Source organism: Helobdella robusta, assembly GCF_000326865.2.
Source record: "Helobdella robusta unplaced genomic scaffold HELROscaffold_6, whole genome shotgun sequence".
In the NCBI taxonomy this organism is placed as follows: Eukaryota; Metazoa; Annelida; class Clitellata; order Rhynchobdellida; family Glossiphoniidae; genus Helobdella; species Helobdella robusta.
The window spans coordinates 1,710,664-1,732,838 of record NW_008705330.1 but is presented as its reverse complement, the minus strand read 5'-3'; the positions used below and the strand labels follow the sequence as shown (position 1 = coordinate 1,732,838).

Here is a 22,175-nt window from a genome sequence, read left to right as displayed (position 1 = left end):
AATAAAAAATTTTAATTGTTTTTTAATAATTTTTAATGTGTAGCACAAAGATATTGTAATTATAATAATTACAATATCTTTGGTGTAGTCTGATACAAATAAACAAACATATATATAAGTTCGAGTATATATTGTTTGAATGCATTCAATGTTATCAATTTCTGCAAGCACTAGATTGAATTATTGTCATTAGCTGTCAAGATAAACGTGTTCCAATCAAGGTAATTTTTTGTGTTTACTAGATTTCATTTTAATTTTGAGAAGTCAGTGTATTTGAGATGTAAAATGGTTGGCACAGAATTATCTGTTTTGAAGAAAAGTGGGATTATATATTTGATATAACCAAAGTGAATGGTAACTGGCTTAGCAATGAAGATAAAGAATTTTATTTATTACAGATGAAAACTGATGGTCAAGCTGGTTGGTTTGCACATCAAAAATTGTTAAAGTACATCCATCTAAAGCTGGTAAGAAGAGAACTATCATAGCTGAAACAGATACAGTAGAGGTCAGTGATGACAATAAAGGATACAATGAACAAGTTGATGAGCAAGACTCTGATTATAATCCACCAGACAAAAAAACAAAGAGAAAATATGAGAACACCACTGTTGCTGTTGACTTGATTAAGAAGTAAAAACTAAGTATTAAGAGATCAGCAAAAGTTTGCAAAAATTTATCTGAATGTGGTGTTAATGTGCAAGCACCATCCAAATCTGGGGTTTATAGAGCTACAATGTCAGAAGCCCAAAAAACGGAAAGGCATATGATTAATCATTTAAAAAATGATGATTGGGTGTTGCATTTTGATGGTAAAGAATATCCGGGATTGAGTATCAAGTCATGATTTTAAAAAATGCAGAAAAAGAGGTCAAGTTAGCCATTTTGAAATTGGATGATGGTAAAACTAATAGTATTTACAGTGGAATAGCTGAAGTGCTAGATAAATTTCAACTATGGAGTATTATTAAAGTTATAGTGTTTGATACTACAAGTGTTAATACTGAAAGTAAAAATGGAGTTGTAAGCTAACTTCAAAAAATTTGAATTCAGAGAATTTGAAAGAAAAAAATCTTGAACCAGTTCAATTTATTGGTTGTCAGCATCATGTGTTAGACAATTTTGAAGCATTCCATGAATGACATTTTAGATGAAGGAAAAAGCTCATCACCAGAAATACATTACAAATTTATTGTAGAACTGCAAAAAATCTATAAAAATTTAATATCAAACTTTAAGCAAGGTGAAAAAATTTGTAAAGACTAATAAATGGAGAGATGATATGGACTTTTTGTTTGAGTTGGTACAAAGTTATCGATACATGAAGGTGAATGGTAGCTGTCCGGCTATAAAATTCAAAAGTCTGCCATCATTGAACAATGCCAGAGGGAATTTAAAAACAATCTATGCTCTCCTGGTTTATTACAACTTCGCATGGTTTGTGACTACATTGCATCAGCCTGGTCTGATATATGGTTTTCTGATATGCAATACTCAGAACATAATTTTAACAATTTAGAACAAGCGATAACTTCAACTACAGCCATGAAAACCTTGAACTTGAAAACATGTTGATCCCAGGAGCCCAGTCGCATACAAGAAATTCAGAGATCTAATATCTGTGTGAAAAGACCAATAAAAATTGTGCAAAAAATTTGTGCAAAAGATATTGACAATATGAACTTCAGATTTATTCTGCAAAACAACTTTTAAATTTCACAAACAATTGACCTTCGTATATTAATCAACAGAAAGTTTTGTAAAAAATAAATTGCTTTTTTCTGTTAATTTGTCAATTTTTACGTTATATTTTTTACTTACGGGGGACATTTTTGAAACTTTAGTCAATAAAACTTTTGCAATTGGTAATCTCATGTCAGATTTTGGTACTATACCCATGTATAGTTGTAAAAAAATCAACCCCCTACTGTAGAAGAGATGAAAAATGACTTCTGGACTGCATTCTCTGACACCATCTCAACAATACCAAAATCTGAAACAATCCTGATTGGAGGCGATCTCAATGGCCACGTTGGAGAGAAAACATATGGTTTCGACAACGTACATGGCGGTTTTGGCTATGAAAAACGGAATGAAGATGGCAACCGCATCCTTGAGTTTGCTGTAAGTCACGGGTTTTGTTTACTGAACACATATTTTAGAAAGAGGTTGGAACATCTCATAACATATAAAAGTGGACCAACAGCCACGCAAATTGATTTCTTCGCTGTCAAACAACAACACAGAAGGCTATTCAAAAATGTCAAAGTTATACCTGGCGAATCATGTGTCGCCCAACATAGACTCCTTGCGGCAGACCTGGTTGTCGAACTGTCAAAACATAAGTCTAAACAAATGCCTCGGAGAATCAAAACGTGGAAGCTGAAAAGCAATATTCATCGAGAAAAATTTCAACAGATTGTCGCCAAACAGTTAGACCACCAATCGCAAGCCAGTACAGATTGGAGTACATACAAAACCGTTTTAATGAACGCTGCAACTACAGTTTGTGGGAAAACTGGTACAAAACGTTAGCATGAACGTGACACTTGGTGGTGGAATGACAGTGTACAAAATGCAATAGCTGAAAAGAAAGTTGCATACAAGCAATGGCAAAAATCAAAGTCTGTAGATGACCATAAAATTTTCCGCTCGGACAGATCAATGCAGAGAGTGGCTCACTAAAAGCAAAGGTGAACAAATGAAATCTCTGTATCGTATAGCAAAACAAGCAAAGCGTACGAAAAAAGACATAGTTGGTGCCTTATGTATTAAAAACGACAAAATGAGATGGTTTTTGAACAAGATAAAGTCAAGCTACTTGGAAAGAATACTTTAACCGTCTGTTAAATGAAACAAATCCCATCAATGCCAACTTTGACAAAAACGACAAAAATGTATCAAAAACGACAAAAATGAGATGGTTCTTGAACAAGATGAGATCAAACTACAGTGGAGAGGATACTTCAATCGTCTGTTAAACGAAACAAATCCTATCAATGTTAACTTTGACGATCCACCCATCGAAGGTCCGATTCCAGACATCACTGTAGAGGAGCTTACAGAAGCTCTGAAGGCTATGAAGGATGGAAAGGCAGCAGGGCCCTCTGGACTCACAAATGACATTATCAAAGCATCTGGTACTGCAGGTATCCAAACCTTACTACAACTTTGCCGTGAAATCTGGAGAAATTGCTCAATAACGACTGAATGGAACTATAGCATGACAGTCCCGCTATACAAAGGCAAAGGTGATCCATGGAACTGTTCATCATATCGGGGTATACGTCTGTTAGAACACTCCCTGAAAATTGTCGAAAAAATCATTGAGAGAAGATTAACGTCGTGCATCAAATTCGAAAATTATCAATTTGGTTTTCTACCGGGGAAATCAACAATTGATGCAATTCACATCCTTCGGCAACTGCAAGAGAAGTACCTCGCAAAGCATCAAACAACTATCACACATTTTTGTAGACCTTGAAAGAGCATTTGATCGAGTTCCCCGTGAAGCATTCAGGTGGAGTCTACGTCGACAACTCATTCCAGAATATCTTGTTCGACTTGTGATGGAAATGTATACAAATACTAAGACTCTTGTCAGCACAACGGTTGGAAACACAGATGCATTTGACATCGGCGTTGGAGTTCACCAAGGCTCGATTCTCAGTCCATTGTTATTTATAACTGTGATGGAAGAAATCACAAAACCGATACGCACTGGTGACATTTGGAATCTAGTATATGCTAATGATATCGTTTTAACAGCCACGTCTGAGCAGAATGCAGCACAGATGTTTGAAGATTGGAACACCAGACTCGCCGATCATGGATTCAAAGTTAACATCAGCAAAACCAAAGCAATGAACACTGGTGAACCCACCCAATCCACAGCTACTGGACGATGGCCCTGTTCAGTTTGTAAAGCTGGTGTAGGTAACAATTCAATCAAGTTTCAGCAGTGTAACCAGTGGTGTCACAAACGTTGTTCAAAAATAATTGGTACTTTATCTAAAGTGTCCAATTTTGTTTGTCCTGCTTACATCAATCCACAACAACAAATTCGAAATAGCACTGTTTTTGAAGCCATTAAAATAGAGAAAGTCACATCGTTTCAATATCTAGGGGATGTTATGGATTGTACTGGAACAGCTGAAGCTGCCGTTCGAGCACGCATATGTTCAGCCTGGAATAAATGGCATCTCCGGCGTGACATCCCACTACCACTACGATCAAGACTGTATGAATCTGTGATACGTCCGGTCTTGTTATATGGTGCAGAAACATGGCCAATGACAACCAAACTGGAACAACAACTTCAACGAACCGACATGAAAATGCTCCGATGGAGTCTGAAATTAGTCTGAAGGACCACATCACATTATACGTCTTATTAATATTAACAAGATTAAATGACAGATTCAGACTAATTGTTTCATTTGCAAATGCAGATGCTTTGCATGCGGAGAGAAATATCATTTGTTATGCATAAGAAAAAAAATGAAAGGCTAAAAATTGAGATTCTTTGAACATATTTGCAGAATGCTGGATAATAGATTAACTGAATCTGTACTAATGATAAAGATACTCAAAAAAAGCAAGGTTAAAAACCAGTTAAAAAATAGATAGATGACACCACAAAATAAACTAGGGAATATCAAATTGAACAAAATTGGCTCAAGTTGAAAAAACTTTTGGTGATCCACAAAATAGGTGGACTTCAATAATCCTCTAATTAATAAGGATCATTAAAGACAAAACACACACAAGAACATTGAAATTTAAAAACAGACGTATAAATTTAGCCAGAAGGCAATAACGGAAGACAAAACTATTGATTTTATAAGAATAATTTCGTTGTATTACTTATTTTACATAAATAAGTTTGTAACCCTATAGTTTACCTACAAAAATAATTTAAGAGACATAGTATTATTGGTTTATAACATTGAACCCATCGTTGAACCCATCTGATGGATAAAAAAGGTTTACGAAAAACAAAAAATTTTATCGTAATAAAAAAATAGTCAGACTTCCTTATAAAGAACTTCTATACTAGCAAAATCTCTATATACCGTTATATAATCTCTATACCGTTGAAATTTTACATATAAAACTGTTTCTATAGAACCAAAATAATTTCTCTAACGAACAAAAGTTATAAAATTTAAGAAATAACCGACAATTTTAAAAAAGTTAATGTTGAATATAGCAAAATGTAAGTTACATTTTTACATTAACCTTTCCTGCATTATGCTTTTTGCTATATACATATAATGCTAAGTACTGTATATATAACATGTAATTTTTCATATTTTTTTCCATTTTATTATGTATTGTTACCTTTTCTTAAAAAAATTAATAATTAAGAGATTATTGTTTTTCATAAATATTGATTATATAGCATATGAACACCTTTTAAGCAATATAGAATTGTCTACCGAACAAATTCTACATAAAATTTCTATATGGCGAATTTTTTCCTGGAATCATCAAGTTCATTGTACTAAAATCAGCGTCTCTCATAACAAATTTGAAAATTTCAATTTTCTTATTGTGGATAAAATTAATTGACATCAAAAACAGGTCATTCAAGTCAGTTTATAGTCTTTCTTTCATATACTGAGAATACCTATACTGGCCCTCGTATGCACAAAAGCACATTTTCAGTGCGCTTTAGGGTCTGGATCAAACTTTAGATTCCATGAACAATTATTCGTCAAATTTTACAATTTTTATAGTTTAAAAATAATTTTCATAAGCTTTTATTTATTTATTTTGATTATTTTTTAATTATTTTATTTCAGCATATTTAGTTTTTTCCAGTGTCATATAAATTGTAAAAATCAAAGGCTATTATCATTGACAAGCCTCCTGTTCTCGTCGAAGAAAACGTATGGAAAAATGTGGACTAACAAACGGCGCATTTAAGAGTAATAAATAAAAGTTAATATAAATATTAAAAAAACTAACATTGTCTTCACCAAAAATAATCTTAGTTTTAAATATTGGTACTGCAGATTCGTTGCTTAAACCTAATTCTTTTTCGACTAAAATCTGTAAAATTCAATTTAGAGAACATTGAATGTCGTATAAAACAATGCGGTGTAAAATATTTTGATTGAGCAGTAAAAATTTTGGCGAGATGGTTTAAATGGTTAGATAAATATAATTAACAATGAGCAAATAACAGACTGTTTACGTTTTCTCGATAATGAATCCCTTATTATTTGTAGTGGCTAATATATATTATCATTTATTTTTTTCACACATATTTGTAGACCTTGAAAAAACATTTGATGAAGTTCTCCGTAAAGCAATCAGGTGGAGTCTACGTCGACAACTCATTCCAGAATATCTTATTCGACTTGTGATGGAAATGTATACGAATACTAAGACTCTCGTCAGCACAACGGTTGGAAACACAGATGCATTTGACATCGGCGTTGGTGTTCACCAAGGCTCGATTCTCAGTCCATTGTTATTTATAACTGTAATAGAAGAAATCACAAAGCCGAGACGCACTGGTGACATTTGGAATCTAATATATGCTGATGATATCGTTTTAACAGCCACGCCTGAGCAGAATGCAGCACAGATGTTTGAAGACTCGCCAATCATGGATTCAAAGTCAACATCAGCAAAACCAAAGCAATGAACAATGGTGAACACATCCAATCCACAGCTATTGGAGGATGGCCCTGTTCGGTTTGTAAAGCTGGTGTAGGTAACAATTCAATCAAGTGTCAGCAGTGTAGCCAGTGGTGTCACAAACGTTGTTCAAAAATAATTGATAGTTTATCTAAAGTGTCCAATTTTGTTTGTCCTGCTTGCATCAATCTACAACAACAAATTCGAATTAGCAATGTTTCGAAATAGCTAATGTTTTTGAAGCCATTAAGGTGAAAAAAGTCACATCGTTTCAATATCTAGGGGATGTTTTGGATTGTATTGGAAGAGCTGAAGCCTACCGTTCGATCACGCATACGTGCAGTCTGGAATAAATGGCATCTCCTTGCCTCTACATTGATGCGGCTTGATCCTACTTTTACTACGATCAAGACTTCATAAATCTGTAATACATCCGGTCTTGTTATATGGTACAGAAACATGGCCAATGACAATCAAACTGGAACAACAACTTCATCGAACCGATATGAAAATGCTCCGATGGATGCAACGAATTAGTCTGAGGACAACATCAAATCTACCGAAATTCTGCGTCGTGCTGGTTTAGATGATATAAGGGACGAATGCCGGCAACACCGTCTGCGGTGGTTTTGTCATGTCAAACGAAGTGGAAACAGTGCCATAACTTCTCTTGCAGATGTTGAAATACCTGGCACACGTCGCAAAGGCCGTCCAAAGAAGTTCTGGTCGCAAACAATCGAGCAAGACATGAAAGCTCTAAATTTAAATGAAATGGATACAACTGGTCGTCTAATTTGGCGCGAAAAATTTATGGCAAAAAAAACAAAGTCCTACCTCGAGGTATCTGGGTCTCTGGATGCTAAACGGAGATTGATTGATTTATTTGTCCATAGTCGATTAGAAAGGATGCATACAAATGTTGCGCATTAAGAAACCAACTCAATTTACTAAAACTTCAACCTTGATATTTTGTAAACTCACTTCTTTATTTTATTCATATATCTACACTAAATTAAGCAGCAAACGGCTTAGAACAAAAATTTATTCCAATACCATCTAGCCGCTCATCACATAAATTATTTTCCTACCCTACTTTACCACCTTAGTTTAACCAGTAATTAATTTTTTGAGCCAACTCAGTTTTAGACCCCTTAGTTAAGATTCAATAGGCTCAATAAATTTAACAATGTTATTTTAATGCAAACAAACTTTCCATAATTCAAAATAAAAAATTTGATATTGATAATTTTATAACATACCAACGTTCCAAAGTTTTGAGACTGTGTTATTATTGCAAAAACTAAATTATTATAGAAATGAATTTGCACATCAGTCTTCACACCCTTGGTTAAAAAACATTTCTGCAACAAAAATAAAGGCTAATTTCAATTGAAAAAAATTTTTTCCAATTTTCATTACAGTTTAATAATATTAAAGTATAGTAAAAGTAGACATAACGAAATAACCAAAAGTTAATCTGGAATAGACATCTACAAAATCAATCAATCATCGTTTAGCGTCCAGAGACCCAGTTCACGCGAGGGAGGACGTTGTTTTCTTTGCCATCAATTTTTTACGCCAAGTTAGGCGATCAGTTGTATCCATTTGGTTTAAATTTAAAGTTGTTGATGCTTTGCGAGGTACTTCTCTTGCAGTTGCCGAATGATGTGAATTGCATCAATTGTTCATTTCCCCGCTATGAAACCAAATTGACAATTTTTGATTGTGATGCACGACGTTAATCTTTTCTCAATAATTTTCTCGACAATTTTCAGGGAGTGTTCTAACAGACGTATACTCCTATATGATGAACAGTTCAATGGACCACCTTTGCCTTTGTATAGCGGAACTGTCATGCTATAGTTCCATTCAGTTGGCGTTGAGCAATTTCTCCACACTTTGCAGCAAAGTTGTAGTAACGTTTGGATACCTGCAGTACCAGATGCTTTGATGACGTCATTTGTGAGTCCAGAGGGCCCTGCTGCCTTTTTATCCTTCATAGCCTTCAGAGCTTCGGTAAGCTCCTCTACGCTCGATGGGTGGAGCGTCAAAGTTGGCATTGATGGGATTTGTTTCATTTAACAGACGGTTAAAGTATTCTTTCCAAGTAGCTTGATTTTATCTTGTTCAAAAACCATCTCATTTTGTCGTTTTTAATACATAAGGCACCAACTATGTCTTTTTTTGTACGCTTTGCTTGTTTTGTTATACGATAGAGATTTCATTTGTTCACCATTGCTTTCAGTAAGTCACTCTCTGCACTGATTTGTACGAGCCAGTGCAACTTGACGCCTTGCATAGTTGTTTTTCTCACGGAAAATTTTATGGTCATCAACAGACTTTGATTTTTGCCATTGCAACTTTCTTTTCAGCTATTGCATTTTGTACACTGTCATTCCATCACCAAGTGTCACGTTCATGCTAACGTTTTGTACCAGTTTTCCCACAAACTGTAGTTGCAGCTTTCATCAAAACGGTTTTTGTATGTACTCCAATCTGTACTGGCTTGCGATTGGTGGTCTAACTGTGTGGCGACAATCTGTTAAAATTTTTCTCGATGAATATTGCTTTTCAGTTTCCACGTTTTGATTCTCCGAGGCATTGGTTTAGACTTATGTTTTGACAGTTCGACAACCAGGTCTGCCACAAGGAGTCTATGTTGGGCGACACATGATTCGCCAGGTATAACTTTGACGTTTTTGAATAGCCTTCGGTGTTGTTGCTTGACAGCGAAGAAATCAATTTGCGTGGCTGATGGTCCACTTTTGTATGTTATGAGATGTTCCAACCTCTTTTTAAAATATGTGTTCAGTAAACAAAACCCGTGACTTTCAGCAAACTCAAGGATGCAGTTGCCATCTTCATTCCGTTTTCCATAGACAAAACCGCCATGTACGTTGTCAAAACCATCTGTTTTCTCTCCAACGTGGCCATTGAGATCAACTCCAATCAGGATTGTTTCAGATTTTGGTATTGTTGAGATGGTGTCAGAGAATGCAGCCCAGAAGTCATTTTCTATCTCTTCTGATTCGCCTGTCTGTGGTGAGTGTGCAGAAAAAATAATCATTGTTTGCTTTTCTATGCGAAGCTTGATCCACATGAGACGTGAATTAATCCTTTTAATATCCAGTACTTCTTGGGCTAGCGATTCTCTGACAATAATTCCAACACCATTTTTGGCCGTCTTTTGACCATTCCAGAATAGTTTATATTTTTCTTTGTCTGAGTTGACATGACATACACCATTCGGTCATAAAACTAAAAAGAAAAAATCCAAAATAGGTGGCAGTAGGGCAAGAATTAAAATCCTTACATTTTCATTTCAATGATAATTTTAAATATTTATTAAATAGCATTAAAAAATCATATCAAATTATTAACAATTATAAAAAAATATTAACAGAGATTGGAATTAATTTGCTGAATATGTGAATAGCCTATTTCATATTCAGCCAATTGAACCTTCAAAAAAAAAACCAATCAAACAATCACAAAACATTGCAAATATTGTTGTATAAAAAATACTTTAATTAAAAACTATAAAAAAGTTATTTCAGGTATGAAGATAGGTTCCAAACATAAGATTGCCAGTTTGAAAGCACAGAATGATGTTTGATAAATTTTGTTATAAAAAAAATTAACTGCACATTATATTGATATTTATTTAAATTCATGTTATCAAAAATTAAAAGCGTTCAAATTGAAATCATTTCATAGCATTTAAGTTCTAAGTTTAAAATTCATTTAAGTCAAAAATTCTAATTTGTAGTTTTTTTTCACTTTAACAGTTTAACTACATTTAAATTTTAAATTATTCATATTATATAATATATATGGCTTCACTTTTACTGTTAAATACGTTTTTGCACAAAAAAAAATAAGTTTTTAAATAAAGTTTAAAATAAGCAGATGTTTCAGCATTTTTGTACAAATATTCACTCAATTAAATTTTAAATTTTTAAAAGTTAAATTGTTGTTGATTTTTGTTTACAAATGTATGGTGTAATAAACTGCTGCAAAACTTGAGTTTCAGACCTACCTTGTTTGTTTACATTCACTATTTCCAATAGAGAGTAAAATGAGCTCCTCCTACTAAAATAAAATATATATATTAAGGTGTCCCAGAAATGCACGGAAATTTTTTTTTAAATAGTTGATGTCTCACCCTCTAAAAAGTGTCTCTTGGGTACAATAATTAAATTGGTGAAGTTACAGCTCATTTGAACAAGTTTGAGAGGTCCCCCAAGGGCTTTTAAAATTTTACTATTGAGTTAATTCAAAATCCATATCAATAATATTAAACAATATGCACAAAATGAGTGAAATAAAGCTAGAAATGCAAACTAGTTTAATTATCTCACTGCTGACATTAATTAGAGTTTAAAATATTATTAACAATTACCTGTAGAATGATAATCTTTATTAGAGAATGCAAAAAATGTATATTTTTAACCAGTCAACTCGCTATATTACTGGTGTGGTCAACGTAAATTGGTTACCTGTCCTGCTCTCATCACTTGTTGATGGCACTACAAAACTTCTTGGAGTTCCAAAGTTAGCATCTTGATTAGGACGAGCAGCTGCTGATGCAGTTCATGAACATATAAAATCTTGAAAAAGTGAATCAATGGTTATTGGCATGTGCTTTGACACGACAGCTTCCAATACTGGAAAACTCAATGGAGCTTGCACTCTTCTAGAAAAAGCCATGGGACGTAATTTATTATGGATGACTTGCCGTCATCATAAGTTTGAAGTGCTGCTTGCCGATGTATATAATGTTTGTCTTGGACCATCCACTGGACCAGAAATTTTATTCTTCAAAAGGTTTCGTGAAAAATGGACAGAAATGAATCACACACCAGAAGTCAGATCAATCCCTTTGATAATTGTTTCAGATGCAATTAAAGCATTCATCAAATGTCAACTTAAAGTCAGACATTCACGAGATGACTATTTAGAGTTTCTACTTCTTGCTGCACAAATAGTTGGGCTGCAGGTTGATGTAGCCATTCGCAAACCTGGTGCACTGCACAGGGCACGATGGATGGCAAAAGCCATCTACGCATTAAAAATTGAACTATTATTCACCGTAAATAAAACCATTTTTAACTTAACAGCTCGAGAATTACAAGGTATTCAACGTTTGAATCGGTTTATCATTTGTGTTTATCTTCAGTCATGGTTTTCATGCAGGCTCACTGCTGATGCACCTGTGAATGATATTTTGTTGGTACAGCGTTTGCATGACTACGACGATGCAGTTCTTGATTCGACTGGATTAAAAATGATGCTGCGTCATTTTTGGTACATGAGTCCAGAATTGGCAACTCTTGCTCTTTTTTCATCTCTCCTGTCTGACAAAGAAAAGACTGATCTTTTCCGCACAATACAAGCAGATCGAGGCCCACATCTGATGAAAACACTACCACAAAGTTTTGACAATTTGCGTGCGTCTAAAACATTTTTTGAAACATCCAATATTGATGCCAGTTTTCTTGATGTACTTGTTAAAACTGCTCAGATACTCCTTCTTTCCAAGTTGCAGCAGTGTTTGTAAGGAATCTGGTTTGCATCAATGACTCTGCAGAACGGGGAGTAGCGTTGGTACAACATTTCAATGAAACAATCACCAAAGACGCAGAGCAGAAACAATTTTTGCTTCAAGTAGTTGAACAGCATAGGAAAAACTTTGCAGAATATAATCGTGAACTGCTAGCGAAAATTTGAATTATTTGCATTAATTAATATTCAAGCGAACTGAAATTCAATAAAATCTTGTTTTTCAATCATTTTTGACCTAATTTTTGAAATTAAAAAATAAAAGGCATTGCAGATTTATATATTTTTTCACAATTATATATTTTGTTTCATTTGTATAAAAAAATCATAAAACATTTATAATCATATCATATAACACTGTATCAAAAGTTGGTAGCGAACGATTAAACACCAAAATCGGAAACCTTCGACCCCTTGGGGGACCTCTAAACATTGTCCAAATGGGCTAAAATTTGGCATGTAAATTACTGTTACCATACAGACATATTTAATGGGGTAAGACATCAATATTTTAAAACTTCATATTTTTGGGACACCCTTCTAATATATATATTATACAAATGTAGCCTAACCCTAACCTATTTTATTTGTTTTTTACTATTTATTAACTCAATATATTACTATGTTAACATATTTAAATACTAAATTATAATGTTTTAAAATTCTTCTATTTTGATCTCAATCAACTTTCTGGATATTAGTAGGAGGCGCTTTTGTAACTCTCTATTCCCATTGGAGATGGTGATGTAAAATTGTAAACAATTTTAAAAAATGTAAATAAATTTTTAACATCGATAAATCTATCGGGCGTGCGGGCCGCACGCCGACCATGAACTTGTTAGACTGCTATAAGGCGTGCGTACGAAAAAATATGTTCAAAAATTATTTTTTATGCCGAATATTATTTTAAAAAGTATTTGTAAAAATTTCCGTTACTTACAATTGAAAATAAATTAAAAAAAAATTTTTTTTTAAATAAATTTTTATTTGCGCGTCGTAATACTATTATTTATTATCTTTGGCAAGAGTTCATTTTCCTCCTTCTTTCAGTTGTGAGCGGCGAGGCTTTTGAAGATTCGCTTGATTTTTATTGTTTTGTTTGATATAATTTAATTAAATAAAATAAAATTTGTTATTTTATCACTCTAATTTGAAAAAATGAGTTCCGAGTCATTAAAGTTAGGAGATGGATTTGTGAATGTTGAAAAAGCCGTTGATGTGATAGAAAGTTTCCTTGTTGTGTGGTTGCACTGCAGCAGTTAATGTGGCATACTGCAAAAATCGGAAGGTAGTAATAAAAATTAAATTGAAATATTTAATAATGATTAGTGATAATAAAATTTTGTTTATTATTGTATGTTGCAAGTGATAATAATACTTTAAAAAATTAAAATGAAGTTTTTAATAATGATTAATGGTAATTAAATTTTGTTTATTAATAGTTATCTGAAGAAACAGCTAAAAACTGTTCAGACGGATTGCATAGCATCAATTAACGATGTTAAAGAAATTATTGATCTAAGATGCACAGATGACCGTGCTAATATGTCCACCTTGAAACAATATTTTTTCAATGAAGCATGGACAAAATTAGAAAATAAGATGTGGTCAATTGGACAAAATTTGTATGTTTGTGTTGTTTGTAGACATCACTCTGGAAGAGACAAACAAACTCGAACTTCGGGGGTGCAGTGTGATGGCTGCGTAAATTGGTACCACTCACTATTCATGTGTTGAAATGAAAAGGCTACCAAAAGGGACGTGGTTTTGTCGACAGTGTTGATATAACAATCTTGGGTCTTTTGGTAACTGTTTCGTCTTAACACATGAACAATGTACCCGTGTGCATTACTGTGTAAATACGTGTGTTTGTCTGTGTGTGTTACTATACGACACTTGATGCAATAAATTTTTTATTTTAAAAATTGTCATTCTATAACAAAAATGCTTTATATTGTCTTGATAAACGTCAAATTTTGCGCTTTGACTGCGTCCTGTATCGTCAAAATAGCGTCAACTTAGTTGTACAGACTTCGGCCATCTCAACGTCGAATTTGTCGTGCGAATCTCGCACTTTTCACCGTCTGAGCGTCGTATTCGCCCACTCGTGATTCGCTCGCCTCATAACATTTCGACGTGCGGGTTCCTCACGATATATAATTTCGAACGTCGTATTTGCCCGTTTGTGATTCGCACGCCTTATAGCATCTCAAAGTCGACGTGCGGGTTTCTCAAGATTTATTATTTTAAACGCCGTATTCGCCCGTTCGTGATTCGCACGCCTTATAGCATCTCAACGTCGAATTCGGCATGCGGGTTATGGTTTTTTTATTTTCATCTTAACGTCGAATTCGCTTTACACCCTTCAAATGTATGCGCACGCTCGTGATTCGCACGCCTTATAGCATCTCAACGTCGAATTCGCCGTGCGGCCTCACGCCTTATAGCATTAACACATTCAATTTGTCGTGCGGATTTTTCACGTCTTATAGCATCTCTGTGGCGTATTCGCCGTCCGCACGCCTTATAGCACTGACCTTTTAACATAGTAGGTCTGAAACTCAAGGATTGCCTAAACTGCTATAACAACGTGTCTTTTGCGTATGTATAAATTTGGGCTCGTGATGTTGCAGATTATGGAAATAAACTATAAAATAAAAAAGTTGAAAATTTTTTTTCATTCATTTTGTTTTTCTTGTGCAACTACCTAATTTAAAACTGGTAAGTACGAAAAGCGTTGGCCATATCTATACAAACTTTTATGGTTGTCAATTCCATTTCAACTTCAACGAACTTCGATATTTTTTATATACGAGAAAATGTTCGAATGCGATGATGCGACAAAAAAACAACAAACCTATACATCCACGAAATCTCAGTCAGAAACTAGCTGATTAAACCAAGAAAGGACTCGATGTTAAATCGGCAGATATATTATGTAGCGCATAATTTTGCAACATATTAAGAAATGTTAGTAATAAAAATTACCAACATTGCACTATTTTTCAATATTTTTTAAAACAAAAAAATCAAAGCAACTTAAATTTTTTGTAATAAATTGATTTATATCTTTCCATCTCTAAATTTTATATTTCTTATAATAATACTTGCTATTCTTATTCTTAAAAACTTATCTTTCAATCAATCAATCAATTAGCTTATAAAGCGCTATTTCCGCAATGTTCAACAGCGCTCCTCAATGAATTTTGAAAACAGATGGGTCTTGAGATCCGCTCTGAACTTCGCAATGTTAAGTTTTATGTTTTATATTAAAACATTATGATTTATAATATACATTTATTTTTCTTTGGACCAAATGTTCTTTGCTTTGTATGTAACTTCACTTTTCCTTTTCTGTTGATCCGGTGGATAATAAAGAAGCCGAGAACGTTGCTTAGTTTATTTCTCTTCTTTTAATGTCTTTCAATATTATATCAATTAATTAAACGATCCACGTGACAAGAAATTTAACACGCAAGTGATGGAGAAGTAGTCAGAGAAGTAGGTAGAGAGTTCCAGAGAAAAGGACCAGAAAAAGCAAAAGCAGATTTGGCAAAAGTTAAGAAAAAGCGAGAAGAAGAAGACGATCGTAAACCCTCCACGTTTAGGTTCAATTAATATATCTGATAAATACTTAGGAAATAATTTAGATTGAGACTTAGACATGAGCGTGCAAATTTTAAAATTATTCTATATTTTATAGGTAGCCAGTGCAAGAGAACAAGATATGGAGATATGGAGATATATGAGAAAAGAAAGGGGCACGAGCAACTAGATGAGCGGCAGAGTTAAAAGCTTTACTTATAGGATAGAGTATAGGGTCAGGAAGACCATAGTAGAGCGAGTTACAATAATCAACCCTAGATAAGACCAACAAAGTAACAAGAAGGAGAAGAGTAGGATCATCAAGAAAAGGCAAAAGTTTTTTTATTCTACGTAGATGAAAGTAAGAGCTTCTAGCAACACTATTAATCTGAGAAGAGAGAGACATAGTAGAATCAAAGATAAAACCTAGACTACGAAATTTATGAGAGACATCAAGAGTTTTAGAATCAGGTAAGATAATAGGAGGAATAGTAATAGAATGTTTAGATTTATTAAAACAAATTAATTCAAAATTAGAAGGATTAAGTTTAAGACACATAGAGTCAGACCAAGCAATAATCTGTTCATGGGAAAGGCTATGGGAGCAAATCCAGACAGAAAACCACACTCCACCACCTGAGTTGCGGTCCAGTAATATCAAGTGCCGGTCCAAAGTCCGGATAGAAAGGAATGGTTGACAGGAGCTTGCTACACTGTCGTAAAAACGCTAATAACACGATGGTAGTCCAAAAAAAGTATGCACATACCGGCTCGGACGTCGCCCGGGTGAACAAGGTCCGCGCTGCAGCTTTGGGGACTAGAGGCTGCAGTGTAAAGTATGCTACTGAATCCCAGAAAGATAGACTGAAGATGGGGTTGACAGTTGGAGTTTGGAATGTCAGGTCATTGTGGCAGACAGGGGCTTACGCGTTGATGAAGAAAGAACTTGAACGATTCAGATATGATGTAGTTGGTCTGTGCGAGGTCCGATGGACAGGAGGTGGAGAAATGGAAGGTGGGAAGATATTATGGTCTGGAACAGAGAGGGAGCACGTCTATGGAGTTGGAATGGTTATTGGCGAAAAAGCAAGAAAAGCACTGTTGGAGTACAATCCAGTGAATGAAAGAATGATGTATGCGAGGTTTAAGGGATACCCGAAAGACATTGATGTGGTAGTGGCATATGCTCCAACAATGGATCACTCGGATGCAGAAATCGAAGCATTCTACGATCAACTGGAACAAACATTGAATGTACTGCCAAAGAAAGATGTTAAGATAATCACCGGAGATTGGAACGCAAAGATCGGAAAAGACAATATTGGTTTTGAAGAAGTCATGGGAAAATACGGTATAGGAAACAGAAATAATAGAGGAGAAAGACTGCTGGAATTTGCAAAGGACCAAAAAATGTATATAACAAATACAAAAACACAAAATAGAAAAAAATGGACATGGGAATCACCAGATGGAAAAACAACGAACATGATAGATTTGATTTTGATAGAACAGAAATGGATGAAATTTGTTACTCAGTGCCGTGCTTTTCCAAGTGCAGAGATTGGATCAGATCATCGTCTAGTGTTATGCAACGTCAAGATGAAAATAACGAAAAGACCAAAGTCAGGCGAAAATATCAAAAGAGTGAAATATAGCACAGAAATGATAAAAGAGAAGTTGATAGACATCAGAAATGAAATAGAAAACAAATTGGATACAAAAACAAAGTACGATATGAAAACAAGAGTCAGTAACTTGGAGAAAGTGCTTAAGACTGCAGCCGAAAAATGCGAAGTAGGGAAAACATAATAAAACCCTGGATAAGTGATGAAACTTGGAAACTCGTAGAGGAAAGAAGACAGTTGAAAGCAACAAAAAGACAAAACAACGAAAATGAGATGAAATATAAACAACTGTGTTGCAAAATAAAGAAAAGTGCCAGAGCAGATAAAAGAAGATGGATAAACGATAGATGCGAAAAGGTAGAAGCACTAGTTGGACAAAACAAAACAAGAGAGGCGTATCAGCTAGTCAGACAGTTAAAAGGAAAACTGAAGAATACGTCAAGGATTATTAAAGACAAGGATGGAAATGTTCTAACTGAAGGCCAACAAATCAAAGATAGATGGTCGGAATATATCAAAGACCTGTTCACAGATAAAAACACGTATACAAAGGAGGTGTTACAGGCTTTAAAAGAAAGAAAAGTAGTCAATGAGGAAGAAACGGAAATAACATTGGAGGAAGTAATGAAAGCAATGAAGAAAATGAGGAACAACAAGAGCACAGGGAGAGACGAAATTCTCATAGAGCTGATCAAAGCGGGAGGACCAATTGTATGTAATGAGATTCACAAAATGTGCCAAGAAATCTGGGACAGTGGAAAATGGCCAGAAGATTGGTGTAAATCAATTTTGATCATGTTGCCAAAAAAAGGAGACCTGAAAGACTGCAACAACTACAGATCAATAGCACTGATCCCCCATGTGTGCAAGATCATGCTGACGATCTTGAAAGAACGATTGGAGAAAGACATAGAGCAGCATTTAGGAGAGGAGCAGGCAGGTTTCAGAAAGGACAAAAGTACAGTCCAGCAAATTCTGATGTTGAGACTATTGTTGGAAGATGCAGGAAGCAGAGGTCAAACAACTTTTCATTGTTTTGTGGATTTTAAGAAGGCGTTTGATTCAGTCTGGCACGAAGGTTTGTGGGCAACTTTGGAAAGTATGGGAGTGTCAATAAAAATGGTAAGGGTGCTGAAAGGGCTTTATGAGGAGTCAACAATGGCGGTAAAGGTAGGTACAGAGCTGGGAGACTGGATCAAAGCGAACATAGGAAGTAGACAAGGAGATCCAATATCACCATTATTGTTCTTAGCACTGTTGGAAAAAGCCTTGGAAAAAATGGAGAATGCAAATATTGAGGGAATCGACATTGGAGGCAGAGTGATAAGGGACCTCAGGTTTGCAGATGATGTAGATCTGCTAGCACCTAGTGCAGAGGGTCTACAGAAACTGATCGAGTTGACGTACGATGGTGGAAAAAAACATGGACTACACATCAACATCAGTAAGACAAAGATAATGATTTCGGAAGCAGGTGGAAACAATGATGAATTCCAGATAGGAGCAGAAAAGCTCGAACAAGTGAACCAATTTATATATCTTGGCAGCCTCATTACTGATGACAATAATTGTTCGAAAGAAATTGATAGAAGAATAGCAATCGCGAGAGGAATGTTTGCATCTTTGAAAGTAATATTGAAAAACGGTAATGTATCTACAAAAACAAAGTTAAAGATCGTAGAAGCGTGTGTGTTTTCTACATTGATGTATGCATGTGAGGCTTGGACGTTCAAGAAAAGAGACAAAGACAAACTGGAAGCATTCGAGATGCATTGTTATAGAAAGTTGCTGGGAATCAGTTGGAGACAAAAGATAAGAAACGATGCCATAAGAAAACAACTTGGAAGACAAAAAACTGTGTATGAAAGGGTCAAGGAAAGAAAGCTGGGTATCTTTGGGCACATCTGCAGAATGACAGACGACAGACTGATCAAAAAAGTACTGATGAGAAAGAGGGACTGGAAGAAAAAAGTGGAAGACCTGTGATGAAGTGGATGGATGATATCACGGAATGGACGGGGGTTGGAACATTGGGCTCAATGAAGATGGCGAGGGAAAGAAAAGGATTTTGGAGAGATAGAAGAATACCATCGGCCTCAACGGTCCCTTAAGGGACTACAGAGGATCATTGAATTGAATGAATGAATGAAAAGTTTTAACTTTCATCTACGTAGAATAAAAAACTTTTGCCTTTTCTTGACGATCCTTCTCTTCTCCTTTTTGTTCTTTCTTTAGTTCTATCTAGGATCCATTAGTGTAACTCGCTCTACTATAATCTTCCTCATCCTACACTCTATCCTTTAAGTAAAGCGTTTAACTCTGCTGCTCGTCTAGTTGCTCGTGCCCCTTTCTTTTCTCATATAACTCCATATCTTGTTCTTTTGCACTGGCTACCTAAAAAATAAAGAATAATTTTTTAAATTTGCACATTAATGTTAAAGTAAACAATCAGTCTGTTAAAATTAAGTTTTAAATTTAGAGTCTCACTCTATATTATTTCTTAAGTATATATCAATTGAACCTAAACACCTCTGTTTACGATTGTTTTCTTGTTCTCGCTTCTTCTTTACTCGTATTAAACACTCTTTTGCTAAATTTGCATTTGCTTTTTCTGGCCCTTTTCTCTGGAACTCTCTACCTTCTTTTCTGAATATTTCTCCGTAACTTACTAAATTTAGAGCGGATTTCAAGACCAATCAGTTTGCAAAATTCAATGAGGGGCGCTGTTGAACATCGCGGAAATAGCACTTTATAAACTGATTGATTGGTTTGGTTGGTTGGTTGGTTGATTGATTGGTTGGTTGGTTGGTTGGCTGGTTGGTTGGTTGGTTGGTTGGTTGGTTGGTTGGTCGGTTGGTTGGTTGGTTGGTTGGTCGGTCGGTCGGTCGGTCGGTCGGTCGGTTGGTTGGTTGGTCGGTCGGTCGATCGATTGATCGATCGATCGATTGATTGAATAAGAAATGCAAAATTTTGATCGATCAGCGTTATGTGATCATTGTTTATGGTAACCACTGTAACCACTAAACTATATGTGTGTATGTATATATGTGTATATATGTAAATATACACATATACACAAGGGGAGGCCTATTTACCAATACACTTTCTTATGGGTTGAAGCAGGGATATGCAAAGAATCTCAATTTTTTCAACTTTTAATTATTTTCGGTAATGTCGATTTTATTTTTTAAAATTTATACCAAATTAAAGTAATTAATTACCACATTGAATAACAATTTTGAAAAATTAAAATTTTAACATTTTAAATAAAAGCAATATTCCGTAATTAGTAAATATACGATCGTAACTTTTGACTCCAAATATCACCCTCCAACTCCCCTCCGGAGTAAGCTCCATGTTCGACCGTTGAAAGTGAGCGAAAGCCGTTATATTTATTCTAGTTATATGCATATACAGTTATTATGAAATATCACCGCATTTTCCGCATTGGTGAGTTTGTAACTAATTTTTTCAATTTTTCGAACAATTATTTCATCAATATTATTTAATTTATTCAAATTAATAACAAAATTTCTAATTATTTTAGACTGCATTTTTCTTATATACATTTACGTAGGAGCTTTTTTCGGTAACCTTTACAATCATCGGTGTAATAGAGTTTGTGAGATTGTTATATGTAATTCATCAGGTATTTATAGTATTTTTAACAAAGGAACTCTAAATTTTATTGTATCTTTGTGTGAGTAATTTCTTTGTTGGTAGGTTGGTAGAATCGTCACAGCCTGTTGTTAGATGTTTATTTAAGAGTTTCTATTTTCTATTAATAGAGCCTCTGTTAATAAGTTTCTTTAATTTTATTAACTTTCTCGATTTTACTACTTAAATTATAATTTAACTAATGATATTTTTTAATACTAGGCTCTGAAGATGGCTGCCGAAGAAACGTTGTAAGCCTATATTGACAGACATAATTAATAAATATGAATAAACAAATAAATGTTTAGTTTATTAAAAATCAAAATAAACTTATTTTTCGAAAGTTTATTTTGAAATTTAATAAACTAAATGTCTCCAAAAAACTTTAGTGAGAAAAATCGAAAAAACGAACTATAAATATTCGGTTGAATTTAAAGAATATTATAAAAATTATGGTTCATTACCAATATATATATATATATATATATATATATATATATATATATATATATTTATATATATATATAAATATATATATATATGTATGTATATATATATATATATATTGCAATTTCCGCTCAAATCATCTTCAAAATTGCAGTCCTTACCTTCAAAACCCTTTCATTAAAATCCCCACATATCTATACGACCTCAAATCCAGACATGAACATACTAGATCACTCCGCAGCAGCTCAACAGGTTTCCCAAACATTCCCGTTGCCGGATCCCGCCTGGCTGGCCACGGTTTTCGTAACGCTACTCCGTATGTCTGGAATGCGTTACCTCCTGAGTTAAGACAATGTTCCTCGTTGAGTCTTATCAAAAAGGGATTAAAGACTCATCTTTTTAACACGGCCTCTGAAGCAGCTGTGCGAATGGGCGCTTCATAAATGTTTATATTATTATATATATATCTTTATATATGTATATATATATGTATATATATATATATGTATATATATATATGTAGAGTTTAGACTCATAAATACCATTATTTATAAAGATCACTGCGTTTTCGGCATTATTCAACTTGTAGTTGAGTTTTTCAATTTTTCTAACGAGACTTTTATCATCTTGATAAAACCTTATTAAACT

The 22,175-nt window shown here is 34.3% G+C and overlaps 3 protein-coding genes across 3 annotated transcripts; 2 read left to right on the top strand and 1 right to left on the bottom strand.

Annotated features, from left to right (window-relative positions):
• Positions 1–9,571: 9,571 nt before the first annotated feature.
• HELRODRAFT_152686 (hypothetical protein) lies at positions 9,572–9,874 on the bottom strand (the record flags this gene model as incomplete). The annotated part of the gene is made up of 1 exon (XM_009029145.1): positions 9,572–9,874. A coding segment is annotated over one exon (303 nt), but the record flags the coding sequence as incomplete, so codon positions are not given.
• A 1,215-nt stretch (positions 9,875–11,089) lies between these two features.
• Positions 11,090–12,211, top strand: HELRODRAFT_164115 (hypothetical protein; the record flags this gene model as incomplete). The annotated part of the gene is made up of 2 exons (XM_009029144.1): positions 11,090–11,205; positions 11,272–12,211. The coding sequence occupies 2 exons, from the start codon at positions 11,090–11,092 to the stop codon at positions 12,209–12,211; spliced, it is 1,056 nt and encodes a 351-aa protein (XP_009027392.1).
• Positions 12,212–16,668: 4,457 nt separating this feature from the next.
• On the top strand, positions 16,669–17,607 carry HELRODRAFT_69014 (hypothetical protein; the record flags this gene model as incomplete). Its single annotated transcript, XM_009028996.1, has 1 exon — positions 16,669–17,607. The coding sequence occupies one exon, from the start codon at positions 16,669–16,671 to the stop codon at positions 17,605–17,607; it is 939 nt and encodes a 312-aa protein (XP_009027244.1).
• Positions 17,608–22,175: the final 4,568 nt, after the last annotated feature.